This window comes from Toxotes jaculatrix, chromosome 17 (assembly GCF_017976425.1).
Source record: "Toxotes jaculatrix isolate fToxJac2 chromosome 17, fToxJac2.pri, whole genome shotgun sequence".
Taxonomy (NCBI): domain Eukaryota; kingdom Metazoa; phylum Chordata; class Actinopteri; family Toxotidae; genus Toxotes; species Toxotes jaculatrix.
The window spans coordinates 20,427,745-20,444,661 of NC_054410.1; the positions used below are offsets into that span (position 1 = coordinate 20,427,745).

Here is a 16,917-nt window from a genome sequence, read left to right on the forward strand (position 1 = left end):
GTGGAAATAAACTTTACAGTCTATTGGCTCAGTGCCATACTGTTTACCAGCACATACATCTAGATTTTTCCTGGAACTTCACAGTTACATTCACTTTCTCTATTCAGAGAAGACACTCTGGTTCTGCACAAACGAAATCATAAACACCCAAAACAGGTTTTTCCACGTTTTGTTTGAGGTTGATCTTTTAAGGTCTATTGTTACGTGACTTTTACACTTTTTGCTGCCGCACCACCAGCAGCAGCAGCAGGGTATCAATGCTGTAATCTTGTCTAGTACAACCAGTTCTGTGTGTGATAGCTGAGAAACTTGACTTAGCGAAAAGAAAGTGGGACACACCTTCCTGCTTCCAGGCAAGAATCTTTCTGTGAGGAAAAAAGCAAAAAAAAAAAAAAGGTTAAAGTAGCAGAAACGCCAGTCTTTCCAAGATCTCCAAAAACGATTCTGTCCTCATTTGAGACTTTTGGTCACCAATTGAAACATGTGTTAATGCATCCAAAATGAATAGTGGCTTATCTGATGTGGCTCTTCCGGTTGTCTTATCTGGCCTGCCCCAAACTCCGGAAGTCCCCTTCTATCCCAAAGGGCCTTTCTCCAGACCACCATGATGGCCTTCAGCGGCTCTACAGTACAGTATCTCTGAACATCTGCCGATGTTTGGCCTTAGACTGTATATACTGACCGCCCAAAGGGACATTTAGAAAAGATTCATCTATTTAGATTTATGAAGGAAAAAAAAAAACAATACTGACGTCAAAATCAGGGGGGCGCATTCTTTCTCTTCACTTTTATAGCAACATGTGAAAACACAAAACTCATACTCCTTAAAATGTTGAAGTGATGTACATCTAATCCACAGCAAAAACTCCATAACACTGCTGATGGAATGTTTTTGTTGTTTCTGAACTACCATCTGAAAAACAGGATGAAATGATTTTATATTAGCCCAAATAATGACATGGCAAATTTAGACAATGGGAGAGAGAGCCTTTATTATTTTCTTTATTCTTTACAAGACTTTATTATTTTCAGCATTTTCCTGTGTCCATTCTGTTCTGAACTTATCCATCACTGGAGGTAAAAAGGTCGAGTTTTGCACTGAATGTTGACACTACTAAAGAGGAATGAGCGTTACAAAATTTTCCATGTCAGGACCTTAAAACGCTGAGCTGTCTCAATGCTTGTCTCTGATCTCTGTCCCTACCACAAGGACGCCAGCAGATCAGCCTTCAACTTCTCCTGAAACCAGGGCAGATCTGAGTCAGCTGTTTAAAAAAAAAAAACAAACTTTGTGCTTTTTCACTACTCTGTTTGAGATTGTTGATCTGTTTAAGCTAAATTCCGTATTCGTGTTAAAAAGCATGTTAAAACTGAGAGGAATAGTTGGACCCTTATTTGCTGTCTTGCCAAGAATGAGATGATGAGACAGCTGGCTCAGCAGAAACACACAGCACACAGCTCGCCTGGCTCTGTGTGAGGCTAACAAAATGCGCCCATTCCTCTGAAGCTCACTAATTATATCTGTTTTGTTTAACCTAATCTATGCTGGTTACCTGGCCACTGGTCCTGTCCAGGAAATAGTCTGTCACATAACCCCCTGTAAAATGGCATCATTATAGGCATCTTTTCACAGCTTTATCATAAGCAGATCATTGGAGCCACAGCTAAGGCTGAAATGAACTTAACAGGAAATAGACAGACACACACAGCAAGGAGCTGAGTTCAAAACAAAATGCACACATACAAGGGATCTTCTATGAGTTTGTACAGTGTGGTTAAAAAAACATCACTTGTCACCAAGTTTCCATCGATGTCTCTGTGCACCACACTGGACTTATGATAGATGATATTACTGAGATGTTCAGGAGGCGATGGAACAGTCGGAAGAGGCAGCGCAGCCTGCAGACATGAAAGGAGGATCTTCTCGTGAACGCACAAAATTACTGTTTTGAACCTAACCTAAATATTTTGATGAAAGAAGATCTTGTGTATAATCAGTAAAACCGTGCTGGCATGTTAATGTAGGCTACCTCTGAGTCCTAAGAAATATCAAAGGTGTTCTTTGACATGATGATGGTGGGGTTTTTTTGGTTGTTGTTGTTAGTTTTTTTGGCTGTGGATTACCCAATAAAATGTAAGATATGCTGGCTTCATAATGCTTTTACAACATTTCCTCAGAACAGGTTAATACTTGCACTACCACAGCTGCAGCTGCAGAGTCAGTGTTAGCAGGCACCATGTAATCCTGTGAACGTGATCCTGGCTTTTATAAGGTTCCACTTACATTCTGACCATTGGCAACTTTGCCTCTGATGTTATGTTTGTGTAAAGGAAAAAAAAATCATGTTAACCATTTGTTATGGCAGGGATTATAACATGACATTAAAATAATTTTCTTTTTTTTTTTACTGAAGGAAGCAAAGGACTACAGAAATATGTGGGAGTGCAGCTGTTTAAAAACCATCCACTTCAGTATAAAACAAAATGTACACGCACACACACACACACACACACACAGAGAGAGAGAAAAGCCTGAAGCAAGTAATACACCAGTGATCATAATCATCTTAAATATCTCGGTGTCTTGCCAATGCCATGACTTCTCACATTGTCATCAACTCACACTGTTAAACCATAAGTACATTAGACTTATGTGACACCAATGATTTTGGAATTGTAAGAAAAATAGTATTTTTCCTTTCCTCAAACCTTCTAATGCAAACTATGTGCAGCTTCCGACTCTGTACTTTGATTGAGCGGAGGGCTAATAAACCACACTATCTCTGTCTGAGGATCTGTGGCTCTACTTAAACACTAATCAATATATTTGTTCCTTTGTTTGATCTTTGCTCCTCACGGCATCGACAAAGAAAACAGAACGCATCCCTTGAGCAAACATTTGAGGAGTCGACGTCTGGACATTGACACAGGTTACCTGTAGGTGCATAGCCATCTACAACAAATCCCCATCTTTCAACTCCACTTCTTCATTTGCAGGATTGCTGCATATTGATGAATTCTATCTCCCTAAACACCCTGGAGAGATATTTAGGGCCCACCTGGTCCTTCACATGTCAAACAGGTTTGCTTGCGTGGTCAGTTCCTTGAGAAACTGCTATGATATTTACAGCATATGTGTCAGTCTTTTACTGTCTGTGGTGGCTTGCCACAATAAGCCTGATATCTGCATGCCACTGAATATAGAACTGTAATGCATTTGCTGAAGTTACAGTGGTTGGTCTTACAGATCCTCTGGCACGTAAAGGACATTTCTAAATATGCAGGCAGTAGGAAGTTATCTAACCCTAAGAAAATCCAATAGAAAGAAATAATAATGGACATGATAATGGACTATTATAGTGTATGGCATGACTATTTTAAGTATCATAGCATATATTTACCCCCCAACCCACACACACACGTATATATAATGTACTCATTTTAATGTATGGATTTCTTTGATGGTGTTTTATTAAAGCTTGCAGAGGGGCTCTGGCATTGTTTAAAGACTAAACAAATTGGGGAGGGGGGCTTTGCCAAAATGATTTCACTTTGTCTTGCATTTTATTTTTACAAAATAATTTTGGACGTTTTGAGATCGTCCTGATTTGTTGGAACTCTTACTTCTGTGTTAACCTTATCTCTTAACGCCATTGTGTATCTTGGCAGCTGCACACCTGTGGAGATAAAAAAAAGAAAAAGAACAAAGTGAAACGAACAGGGATAGGAGTAGGTGAGTCCCTCCTCTCTTTTTTTTTGGCTTTCTTTTTTCTTTATGTGGGCGGATCTTTGTCGCCCCCCACCCTTCCACTCCCCTACTCACACTCCAGTACTTTAGCAGGCACTACTTCTTCAGGCTGCGCACGTGGAGACAATACCTGCGGCTGCGGCACCACGCGCGCTCAGTTACCTCTTCGCGACTTCTTTCGCACTGTTATGTCTCGAGCCCGATGCTGTCAGCAGTGGCACGTTTCAGTCATTTTTCTGAGCCATCGCGAAGAGGACGAAACATTTTGTAAGCCAAAAGACCCGCTGAGAATGAGCCCCGCTTAACTTCGGGTATTGTTGTCCACCCCCCTCCTTTCTCTCATCTCCCCCTGTCCCGCGCTCTCCAAGTTGAGTTATTGTACATAAGTATGGTAGATAAAGGCCCCTTGTTGACTTCTGCCATAATTTTTTACCTGTCCATTGGGGCAGCAATTTTTCAAGTCCTGGAGGAGCCCAATTGGAAGCTGGCTGCAAAGCAGTATAGTGCCGAGAAGGATAAAATACTTGAGGACTATCCCTGTCTGACGAAAGATGATTTGGACAGAATATTAGAGGTATGGACACGTTCTTAAACTTAACATTTTCCTTTTGAAAATTTCTGCAAAGCTTCCTGCTTTAAATCTCAGTAACAGCTGCAGGCTCATTTCAAGTCCGCATGAGGATTATTTCTGAGTGAATCACCTCATCAGTGTTGGGATATCGCGCTGCAGATTTGTCTTGAAAAGGGATGACACGGGTGGGCTTAATGAGCCTCAGCTGGAATGCGAGCTTTCACCAAACACTAACAAAACTCTTAAGGAATGAAATGTCATCTGTGCGAGTCAGCGCACCCTCACTTGTCGTTGTTTACCAGCCTGAAGGCCTAGACGTTTAGTTTCCCTTTATAGCACCAAAACCCCCATGTTGGCAATTGTTATTAAATTTGCTGAATTGTCACTAATTTCCCTGTGTGTGTGTGTGATTAGATATTATCCCCTCTTATCTTTGGTGGGCTCCTTGTGCCCATAGGTAATGAGGATAATTATTTTATTACCCAGTTCGTTTAGTTTTCTCTTGTAAAGCTGACAGACTATCTGTCTGGGAGAGTGATTGTGATACCAGATGTACAGAGCCAATCAGTAACCTCATCTCTTTAAAGCAGCAGTACCTGGTGTTCTATTGCCAATTTCTTGTCAAAATTGGCAATTCTTTAACCAGTAATAAAGTGGGTGCCACTGACTCCTGTGGTTTTACTGTCAGCGCTCGCTGAATGAACACACAGTAAGTCAGCACTCTCTCAGGTGTTTGTCCACTTCCTTGAAATGCAGAGGCTTTATGACATTAATAGTTTTTATTTTGTTTTTGTTTTTTTTTGTATGTTTGTTTTCTCACAACAACAAGAAGATAAGATTGGAATGTGTGAAGCTTGGTTTGCAGAGTTATGTTCAACAAACCTCCTCAAAGGAAGCATTTTCTGCACGGGTAACACTGACAGGGGTTCATTACTGTAAAGATAAGGATATCAGACCTTATTGGAATTTTTTTGTTTGTTTGTTTTGTTTTTTTTTTACATGCTAGTGTGACCAGAAACATGTCTCAACTTGTTTCCCCTTTTTGGGCCCACATTGGTATTGGGGAGATTTATTACCCCCCCCCCCCCCTTTCTGCTTCCTTCTGCTCCTCCTTTTTGTGTTGGGAGGACTGAAAGGGATTTGATCCTCCCCCCACTCATTGCACCTCTGTAACAGCCAAATCCCTGCTGTTGCCAAATCTGCATCAAGAATATTATTGTTGAGAGATTTTGGAATTTTTTACCTTTGGCAATTGCTGCGGTGCAACATCTGAAAGACTTGTGAGTTTGGTTGAAATCTTAGAGGCCGTTCAACTGAAACTGAACTATTTCCTGCTCCTCTGCTTTCTTCTGTGACAAAGATTACTTAAAAACCGCTTGTGGTATTTTAAGGCACCGTCAGAAGATAATATTGAATTGTGTGTGATGTCTTAACCCTTTCCCCAGTTACACAGACAGTTGTGTTTTTTTGTTATCATCATTGGAGGCACGCCGTCTACCAGTATTTTTCCTTTGTTGGTGTTGGCCAAGACACCTGCTGCAAAGGCTTTGGAGTCAGTATATTAAAACAGAGAAACATACAGTATAACGCCCTTGAGTTGCCTTTATCAGCCTTGTTTGTGTGAGGAGCTGAGATTCTATTAGGTTTCCATAGTGGAAACTATGCTCAGCTTGTTAACAATTAAAATATATAAGCAGGCTTAACAAGAGAAGGCGACACTCTTGTAAAAGTTAGTCTTCTGTTTTATTAACAAGGAGTTTACTATTAACTATAGGATCCTTGAAGTGGTCACAGTTTACAGATTGGATTTTATGGCCCATCAATGTTGGCTCTTGAGAAGCGGTTATAAAAGCTGGGGGTGGTGGGGGGAGGTGTTGTAGCGAATGGGGCGAGAATGTATTATAAAGTTTACAGCGTAGCACATAGTACCCTGAACTATACATGAACGTATGTATATCTCAGCCACAGACGAGGTGTTTGTTTTCATAGCTCCGTCTGAGGGTTGAGTGAGTTCTGCACATTCTGCCAAATGATGTTTGACGCTCACATCGTTACAGCACACAAGCGTAAATGTAAATGTAGTAATTATTAATGCTTATTCAGGAATACGTAGGCTTAGTTTTCAGTTTATGTGGTGCACCTGGCTAAAACTAATGCAGTCGAATAACAGGCCTGAAATGAATCCTCCTTCATGAAGGTTATGATGTTCAGTTGAAACTGTGTTAAAGGGGTGTTGATTCACCTGTGTAAGGACTCTGGTGGCTGCCATTTTTGTGTTGCGTTATACAAAGAGGCGTGTCTGTTATATAGCCTACCCTCACTGATTGGAGTGGCGTGGACAAAATAAAAGGTACATCTGTCAATGTAAAACAAAGTCAGATCAACAGCACCACAAATTGCATTGTATTCCACTGTATTAGTTTTAGATAGGTTTACCAAATAAACTGCTGATTGTATAAAGCTAAAGTAATTTAATACTAACAGTGAAAACATCTAATTACATTAAATGTGAGCAGTTCCCTTTATCAGTTCATCTACAGTGCTGTATATCAGGTGTTGGGAAATATTCAAACCAAATACACTACTACAGCCATCTGTCCCAGTTTTCTGCTGAAGGAAAAAAAATTCAGCAACTTTATAATATTTGAAATTTAGACGTTGCTGTTTTAATATTAGGGTCAAAAGTAACCTGTAACCAGTGATGCAAACTTTAAATTAATCTTTCCTCAGCGCAGCTTTTCTCTGCACGTGTTGCCTTTTGACTTTTCGGAGGAGGGGCGGGTTATTAGATCTCACTTGCGTGACTGCAAAAGTTGTTCTAGTGGTTTCATTGCACATGACTTAAAGATCACGTTTGTGTGGCCAAATGAGATGTTTTTGCAAATAGTGTGTTTGTCAACACACTGCTGTCACATGCTTAAAGTGAAACATGGCCCCTGGTCAGAATGAGAGCTCAAATAAATGAAGTAGCACACTGTTTTGGGGGATAGCTAACTTTGTCATGTGCCCAGGGTGCTGCGTAGGGACTGCTGGCTTGAAATAGCCACGTCTTTCTTCCTCTTTTGGAAAGGGTTTATAAAAAAAAAAAAAAAAAAAATAATGAAGTCATGGGAGGTATCAGTGGATTTTAACATCATGACTTTAGGTTTAGGCAATTAATTGGCAAGACAGAAATGTTTTTACTGCCTTTTATGCCTCATTTGCTTTTATTGCAGCCCCAGATGACTGCATGTACTGTACAGTGTCACTACAGTGTGAGAATGTCGGCATACCAATAGCAAGTACTTGACACCGTTCAGGAGGTTAATGTGGTTCATCAATGAACCTGCAGCAGTCCCGAACCAGGTTTTGTGTTTGATTACATGTTAATCAACTCATCAAAGCAATATCATATCAAGCATATCGTGTGGTGTTAATGAAGCAAATCTTTTCATTTCATGTAATATTACCAGCACACAACTTTGTTAATGGTATAATATTCTCCAGATGTAAGATAAAACTCCTTTGCTGTTTAGGTATTTTACATCTTGCCTCTTTGTCTTTACTAAATCCAGAAAAAGCTGTAAAGCAGACAAAATCTGTCTGTACTTTGTCTTAATCAACATCCATTTCTTAATGTTTGTGTGTTTGTGTTTGTATTTGAGTACATGATTGGTTTGTCTGCAAATAACTTATGCAAACAGTATCCCACACCTCTCCAAATCTTTTTTTTCCCATCTTGCAAAGATCTTTTCCCTCCACATTCTGTGTCGGGTCTTTGGTTGGTGCACACGGTGAAATCTCAGCCTTGTTTCCTGGAGGCATTGTTTGCTACTCATCCACCTCCATATCGGAAATCAATAAATAATGACATGGAAGAGTTTGAGTGACTTCATGATTTGTAACTCTGTCAATCCTGCTGGCACACAGCTGCTGCTCTGTCAATCCTGCTGCTCATAGGCTGGAAGTGGAAAAATACCTAGGAACTAGAGTGGTGGGTTGATAACAGTTGGAGTTTGTCATTGTGGTTTTTACGTTTCTTTGGTTATCAGAATGTGGCAGTGACAGACTGCTAAGCCTGCAGTTTGGCAATAGTTTCACTTCCATTAAGTTAAAGAAATCTTTCACACGAAGAGTGTGCCACTGACTCTGACTCTTTTTGTTTTTTTTTCTATGGCACCGTTTGTTGTCAGTATGAATGAAAATCAGCACAATGTGTTTCATATCATGCTTTTTCACATCTTTGTGGAAACCTTTTATTATGGATGTATAGCTTAGAAAAGATGGATGTTTTTTATGGTTTATGTATGTCCCATGGATACATTATAGTTAAATAATCCTTATTAATGTTTTGGTTTTTTTTTTGTTTTTTTTTTGCTCACTGTTTTGCTTGTGAGCTGTCTAACAAGTGAATTTCCCTGCTGTGGGATCAATAGTTTTATCTTATTGATTTTTTTTTTCTTCAAATTATCAACAATAGTGGGGAAAAAAAATATTCATTGCAGCTCCTAGACTCTAAAGTGACATGTTCAGATGTCTTATTTTGTTCCATGAACAGTCCAGAACCCAAAGATATTCAGTTTATTATGATATTAAACACAGGGAAGTAGAGTATGTGTCAACCACAAGTAGCTACAGCTATTTCATCCTAGTAAGGTGTTAACTTTGAGCAGCAGTAATGTTCTACTTCTTCAGTAATGCAGTGTACCAAGACGCTGTGTGTGTGTGTGTGTTTGTGTGTGTGTCAGTATTAAGTTTATCATTAACAATGCTCAGAGTTCTCTACCGCTCCAGAGAGACAGGAAGTCATATTGGCCTGAATACAAGGCAATGTTTGTATTTTTTCTCTCCCAACAAGTTCTCCCAACGTCTTTACCACAGAAAGTGTTTACTGTCAGAGAAAATAATGACGTCCAACCAACAACCTGTGTCGGGTGTTTAGAAATATTGTAATGAGAATTTTTCCGACTCGACCCCCCACCCCACGCCCGCTAAAGACACCACAGCGCCTGAGCCCTCCAGAAACCCAGGGAAGACCCTGATTAATGAGCTTAGGAAGTCTTCTCGTGTCTGTGGTTTAATTTTATTTAGCACAACATTTTTAAGATGTTTTCCCTCTTCATTACGTTTCTCATGCACTGATTATGCCACTTGGTACAAGACCTTCTTTTTTTTTTTGCTTAATGTTATTTAGAAAGATTTATAACTGCAACATTTATTTAAGATTGTAGAATTATTTTGATTTTCCATTTTTTTATTTTCCAGAACTAACTTTGACATTAACAGAGGTGGTTCATTTCCTAAGGTCATGTTTGTTTTTCCAGGACTGTGTTGGAGGCTAATTGGCTCTGATTTTAGAAATTTCTCAGTAGAAGTATTTCCATGTTGGTAGCTGTGGTTTGACATCCAGTTGTCCAGAGGTAAAGAAGACAGTGTAACTTCCTCCTGGGCTGGTCTGGGCTCACTTTGACACAAAGAGTCAAATCTCTCTCCCTCAGTGCTTGTGCTTCGTGCCTCGCTCTTAGGACCATTTGTGACCTGAAGCAACCGTGAGCTGACCGGTGACTGACCCTTTAAAGACCGTGCTGCATTGCAAAGCCTGCTCAGTCAGTCCATGGAGACCATCTTTTCACTGGTTATTGCTTTGTGGCTGTAGAATAAAAAAAAAAGCTACTTCTCCTTCCTGCTTATGTAAGTGAAAGTCAAGACAGTTCAATGGTAGCAATGCAGGATATTTAAAGATTTGCTTTAACATGTGGACATGTTAACCTCTGTAGTCTCACAGAGGTCGTACTCCTTGTCCCCTGTTTGGCTGACATACATTGAGGGCATGGCGCTCACTCCCTTGATTTTAGCTTGCACTCTGCTCCCATTGTATTCCTGTGAATCAGCATTTTGCATGTCTCAGACTTCAGCACTTTTTATCTGGCAGGCAGACTGAACATGTGTAGATCACCTCATTAGATCAGAGTGAGGTGCAGAGCTGAACACACACAGACCACAGGCATGACACACAAACGTAACATTTGTCACTTTTTCTGTTTTCCGTGTAGCAAACAAACCTCAAACGCCTCAAACAGTTAAGCAATCATAACAGGGGGAGGGTGTGGGAGGTTCAGATGTCATATTGGCTGCGACAGGGTAATAAATGAATCATTGATTATTTGGGAGGACGAGTTACCGAAAGCAGTTTTTATCTGCTTTTATTTCATAAAACTTGTGCAGCTGTGTTATTGTGGACGCCTGAACCCTTACAGTACATGTGATGCCCTTTACTCTTTTCCAGTGGGCATATTTGAGAACTGAGCGCACACGTTCTGTTATTTATAACGTTACCAAAGAAGCTTTTTTTATCTGATACAATTTGATCTGGTTTACCTCCTTGATTCATTAGTGTTTTTCGCTGTTTGTTCAAATAATGACACTAGTTTTTTGGTTACAAGCCATTGTTTGTGATTATAATCTTTGTTATCCATCGTGGAAACTGATGTTATTTTTTGGTATTTCTAGATGCTGTTTAATCTAAGGCAGCACAACGCAGCAGGGAAATGAAATATGCTGTGTATGTAAGATAATAATCTGAAAGTTGTGTGTGTGATGTGGGGCTCTGCCTTATTCTGGGCAGAAACTGCTCTGCAGCACATCACCACTGAAAACAAAAACAAGTGCATGACAAACTAGTATTAAATCTAGTATAAAACAATAAAGCTTATTTATATATCACTAAAATCAGATTAAATTTGCAAACGCCCCCCCCAAAAAAAAAAAAAAAATATTGGCACGACGTTTTGCGTTGCTCAGCCACCTGAAATCAATGCAGGGGAATTTCCTTCACTGTGACAGTCAGCAGCAGGGATATGCAGTTGCTGGGTATCAAAGGTTCATGTAATCAGTTTAAGCCAAACAAGATTTTGACCTGAACATGGCCAATAACTAGTTTACCCCATGCATGCAAATGTAAGCAGTCATTACAGATGCTGTCAGTAGGACTGGCAAATGTAAAAGTGCGTAAGCAGTACAGTTAGTTATCTGCTCCAGTGAGGTTTTTCCTCTTTAATTTCTAGTCATGGTTTGAACACAAACTTGGTCATCACCACTGTCATCCTCAAGCCCAACGGAAGAGCTGTGTTGTTTCAGCAGACAAAAGAATGGCCTCCCCTTGTGCTGGTAATTACACTGCAGAGCCGTCACAGACCTGTTATTATTAAAGAACTGAGCATCTTCTAGTACTTTAAGGCTTATGTGAATTTTGCCAACCCTTGCACATTTCCCCCCCTTCTAGCGCATTTGGAAAAAGAAGGACTTTGGTGCGGGGGAATGCATTGTCCCGGCACACATGGCCGAGTGTTTGCGAATACCCAAGAGGGGCAATTCAGTTTCTGTTGTGGCTGTTCAAGCACACATTTGGTTGGGAATGATGGAAGTATTTGGATTTCAACACTAAAACTTCCCTTGCAATGGTGAGCTAATGTATGCCATGCTCAAGGTGGTTAAAGACAAATATTGCCTGTGGGGTAAGCACAACATGATACCCTGGAATTTTTTTTTGTGTTGTTCATATTCAGTGGAACTTTGGATCCTGGAGAAAAAAAACTATCTCTGAATAACCAGCTGGTGCTTTTCTATCCACATCATCATGTGATTATGAAATGGCTGTTTAGGGATGCAGCACTTGCCTTCCTGTTTCTCTACCAAAGTAAGCAGTGGTTGGAACTACCAGGCCCTCGGGTTAAAGGCGACTCTCTAGGGTGCTTGAGTGTCGTTTCAGCTCATCAGTACTACTTGAGATACCGTCATCGTATCGCAGGAAGGAAGTGGTCGACGAAATGGAGCTTGCACACAACAAACTTCCTGTCTTCCTTCTGCTTAGCCAGATTGGACTCTGCCAATTGATAGTATCCGTCTGTTGTCCTTTATTAATTTCTTGTTTAAATTGATTTCCATCCTTTTCTCATTTTCTTGTCCTCAGGTGGTGTCTGATGCTGCAGGCCAAGGGGTCACCATAACTGGCAGTAAGACCTTCAATAACTGGAACTGGCCAAATGCTGTTATCTTTGCTGCCACTGTTATCACAACTATCGGTAAGTGCTTTTGGAAGTTCAGCAGTGACATATCTAGCTCTGTTGGGAAAAGAGGGGCTTTTTTGTTTTGTTTTTCTTAGTTGTTTTGCCAAATGTTTTTCTTTCTGAATGTTCAAGGGAAAATGAGATTTAATAATGCTGATGTAATCAGCAAGAGCATGCACTGGGCTGTTAGGCAAACTTTTTCCACCGTCTGGCTGTTTATTTAAGCTTTGTATAAATCAAATGTACAGGACACAACATAGGTGAAATGGACTTGATTGTAATTTCCTTCTCCTAAAGCCATACTAAATGGACTGTGTTAATGCATGAAGGTGCTGTTTCAACTGTACATAGCTACAACATCCTAGTTATAACTTTTATTTTCAATCTTTTAAAGGATATGGAAACATTGCCCCCAAAACATCAGCAGGCCGTGTATTTTGCATCTTCTATGGGCTGTTTGGTGTGCCTTTGTGCCTTACCTGGATCAGTGAGCTTGGAAAGTTCTTCGGTGGCAGAGCCAAGCACCTGGGCCAGTATCTAACCAAGAAAGGATTTTCACTGGTTAGTTAATAGGGTTTTTTTTTTTTTCCCATTTCCGACAAACATAATTTCACCTCTGTGGTATTACAGAATTCACCTGAACTAACGGTGTCTTATTTCTTTTCCAGAGAAAGGCTCAGTTTACCTGCACAGCTATTTTTCTCCTCTGGGGTGTGCTGGTCCATTTAGTACTCCCACCTTTTGTATTTATGTCCCAGGAGGGATGGACATACATCGAAGGCTTGTACTTTTCATTTGTCACCTTGACCACAATTGGCTTTGGGGACTTGGTTGCGGGTAAGTGGAGAAATAAATACTTTTAGTTTAACTTAAACTTAACTTAAACCTAAGCTAACTTAAACCTGTAGTTAAAAGCAGAAATCACATCACATTTAAGTTGTACACAGATAACAAGGTAATTATGGGTAATCTCTACCAGACCAGAAGTTTGGATTTAAATGACCTTTGACATTTCTTTGTCCTGCAGGTGTGGAACCAAATAAAGAATACCCAACTCTGTACCGTTACTTTGTGGAAGTGTGGATTTATCTGGGGCTGGCCTGGCTTTCTTTGTTTTTCAACTGGAAAGTGCGGATGGTGATCGAAGCTCACAAGGCGCTGAAGAAACGCCGCAAGCTGCGCAAGCTGTCTCTTGATGAGCTCCGGCACTACAAAGAGTCTCACAAGGCTGCCCTTCGTTTGCCACCCACTCCCAATGATGTCAACATCTTCAGCTTTCTGTCCAAGAAGCAGGAAGGCTACAATGACTTGATAAAGCAGATTGGCACCAAAAAAGATGACAGAACCACTGTCAGCACCGGCAACACCATCAATAAATCCAAAGAGATCGCTCGCTCCAAGAGTTGCAGTGACGCTCCCATGTATAATACACACACCATCCTCAGTCTGGACCGTTCACCACGCCAGAAGAGACGCTACAGTTTCAGTGACCGCGTCACTGTTGCTTTTTCAAAGTCCAAGAACTACCTCCTGGGCTCAGACAATGGTTTGCTGCTAACCGAAGATCATGTAGAGGGTGACCTAGAACTAGACCAGGACCAAATGTGTGAGAACCAACTTGACAAGGATGTCGACATCGAGAACCGAGGAGCGGGAGATTGTGGACTGGGTGGTCGAAGGACATGGGACTCTAAAGAATACCATTCCCTGACATTCCAAAATGCAAACATTACTTTTATTGACGAGGAAAACTTTCTCAGCAATAATTTGGAAGAGAATGACGACGACGATGACGATGATTCCAAAGCAAAACTGTCTATTACTACCTGTGATGAAAACATTGAAACAAACTCGAAGGAGGAGCAGAGTTCTGAATCTGAAGGGTCTGTGTTCACTAGTGAAGATTCAGAACACAGCCACTCCTATGAGAAACTCGTAGAAGAATATGCAAAAGAAGAAAATACAGACTCTTGAGACATTCCACAGTTTTCAACTGTGTTAAGTCAACACATCTTCCTGGTGGTCTGTTGTTGACTTGGTTGGCATTGAAGTATATGTTTTCTAAATGTGAACCATTTGAAAGGATATCAGACGTCCCATTGCAGTTTGGGGGTCTGATAATGATCAAATTTCAGAATCGATGTTTCCTTGAAAATGCACATCAATCATTTAAAAAGTTGAGCTTCCTGTAGACTCTTGAACAAATGATGTCTAACATCTACAGAGCATGACGTGTAACCCCATGAGTATTTAACATCTCTATTTCTGTCTTCCACACAGTTTGAGAAGCTATATGCAACACATTTTATTGTAAGGTCCAAACCAAGATCTATTTTCCCTGAGTGCCTTTTTTTCCAACTCATAGGCTGATAAGAAATTAAATGTGGAAATGTATTTGATTTCCCATAGTTTCTTCTATGCTTATTCACCATATTGGTGTTTTAATAGTATTTATTTAAATGAAGGACATAGTAGCTTTTTATTAAACTACATGGGTTTATATGTCTCCCATTGCACAATTCCACCACATACGGACAGTTTAAAGTCCACTCCACTGCAGATTGTCTTTTTACAACCTGAGCCAGACATTTGTCCTTGAAGAAAATGTTATTAAAGAAAGGGTTATGGGCCAATGCTCCCTTTTTTTTTTTTTTTCTTTGGTATTTGTTTATGTTGTGAAGTCCTTGGTAACTTGTGTCTGAGATTGCTGTTTTGACTGTATGCAACAAAATTTTGACTGCACTTGAGGTCAGTGATCAGTGATATATAGGCAACACCTTAGTCCTAGAACCAACTGAGAGTGAACTCATTCATTTTATTAACAGACAAGCATTTATGGCAAAAATCTGAATATCCTGCCAGAGAGATGGTTTAAACTGAGATGTTCTTTTTCCTTTTGTACACCTCTGTTCTTGGCTATGTTGACTGCTGTAAGAAGTCAGCTTTGTGAACGTCCCTCCCACTGTGACACAGAGTAGATCCCTCTCTGAATACACTCAAACTGGTTTTGTCAACACATACTTTTGCAGTTGTTTTGCTGATGACAGCATGTCAAACGTCAAATCTGTGGCTTTCTGGGCCCTCTACCATGGCAGTGCATAATGGGAATGAAACGTTCACATCGACCATATTCCCACTGTCTGTCTCTTTAGCACCCTTTCATTTCCCTGTCTTTGCCATGTAAATGTTGGCCGAGAGCCCATCAGTAACCACAAACATTCCTCTGCTCAGGACATGGCCTTGCTACTTCTGTTTGCTTTTGGGGGCTCGCACTGGCATGAATGACTGAAGTACCGCTTATGACAGACAGCCAAGGTTAACCTGTAACAGATCAATGTACTCTTGACGTATGTTTTCGTCATGAGACAAAGTCAGCACTGTTGGCATCTTGGATCATTGTATAGTGTTTCCCTTTTGTTTCAGCTGTACTCTTGAGAGACTCTGTCCTGCTAACCCGCTGCCTTTTGCACGTTAACTTGCACACAGAAACTTTAAACAGTGTTACTTCGAATGGTTAAATGGCAGTGGTGCAGTGTCACACAGGGATACTTTGAATTTCAAAGCAGTTTCCTCATTCATGCCAGAAGTTAGATAATATGCCCTAAATATATTCCAATATTTGATTTTTGGTTTTTTTTGTTGTTTTTTTCTTGTGAACACACGGGCCACACCATCCTAACTCCTGTGATTTATGGAAATATTTTAGATCCACCACCAAGCAGAGGAAATACAGTAGAATGTAACATCTGTTGAATGTACTTTGTGTTGACTCTCTGAAAAGGTGTAATCTTTCTCACTGGGTGTTTTTCTTGCCCTCTCCTATATTTCATCACAGGGCCATCACCGTTGTGGTTTCAGTTTCTCTCTCTTTTTCACTGGTTTTCCTGGATGTGCAGGATTGTTATGCAGCTATGGTACTTGTCTGGACTGAATTGCAAGCATGTCTTTAGATAACTAACAGGTTAGGCTTGTTTTAACCCATTGTCCCTAGTTTTCTTCCTAAAGTTGCTCCATTGTGTAAAAACTCCAGTATAGTTGTGTTGTAAATGCCTTTTTTTATGATTAAATTATTCATGTTTGTCAAAGTTTGTATATGAATTCCCCCCCAAAAAACCCTTGTATATTTCACGTATTAAAATAAACATTCAATAAAACAGTTTTTTGTGAGTTTTGATGATCATGTTTTATTTCTTTGCTCATGAAGTGCAGTTTAGTTGTCATGTGAAGCTCTAGTGAGCAGTTGTGCAGTTATCTGTGGCTCTGGAGGGAGCCTTCCAAATTTTGAAAAATTAACCCTGATGTTATCGGGTTTATCTCAGGTTGGACTTGAGAGTTGAATATTTGAGATATGCCACTTTAGTCCAGACAGAAATAAATGGATGGACTGACATGCAATTTTTATATGAACAATCATGGTCACCAGAGGATGAATACTACTGATTTTGGTGATCCCCTGACTTTAGTGTCATGTCAAAGTTTTAACTTGTCTAAATCATGAGCAAATACTTTGAATTAAGGACATTACCACCAGCATCAGCTGTACTTTGTGCTTG

General features: G+C 40.2%; 1 protein-coding gene across 1 annotated transcript; it reads left to right on the top strand.

The window, feature by feature from the left end:
• The first annotated feature begins 3,864 nt into the window (after positions 1 to 3,864).
• kcnk5a (potassium channel, subfamily K, member 5a) lies at positions 3,865 to 16,509 on the top strand. The gene is made up of 5 exons (XM_041061227.1): positions 3,865 to 4,322; positions 12,268 to 12,379; positions 12,759 to 12,925; positions 13,033 to 13,201; positions 13,392 to 16,509. The coding sequence occupies exons 1-5, from the start codon at positions 4,137 to 4,139 to the stop codon at positions 14,336 to 14,338; spliced, it is 1,581 nt and encodes a 526-aa protein (XP_040917161.1). The 5' UTR covers positions 3,865 to 4,136; the 3' UTR covers positions 14,339 to 16,509.
• Positions 16,510 to 16,917: the final 408 nt, after the last annotated feature.

What these genes read in the sequence shown, in the direction of transcription:
- kcnk5a (XM_041061227.1), top strand. Translation starts at nt 4,137, where the DNA reads ATGGTAGATAAAGGCCCCTTGTTGACTTCTGCCATAATTTTTTACCTG. An exon ending in CCAAGAAAGGATTTTCACTG is followed by an intron (nt 12,926 to 13,032) that starts GTTAGTTAATAG and finishes TTTCTTTTCCAG; the next exon opens with AGAAAGGCTCAGTTTACCTG. An exon ending in CTTTGGGGACTTGGTTGCGG is followed by an intron (nt 13,202 to 13,391) that starts GTAAGTGGAGAA and finishes TTTGTCCTGCAG; the next exon opens with GTGTGGAACCAAATAAAGAA.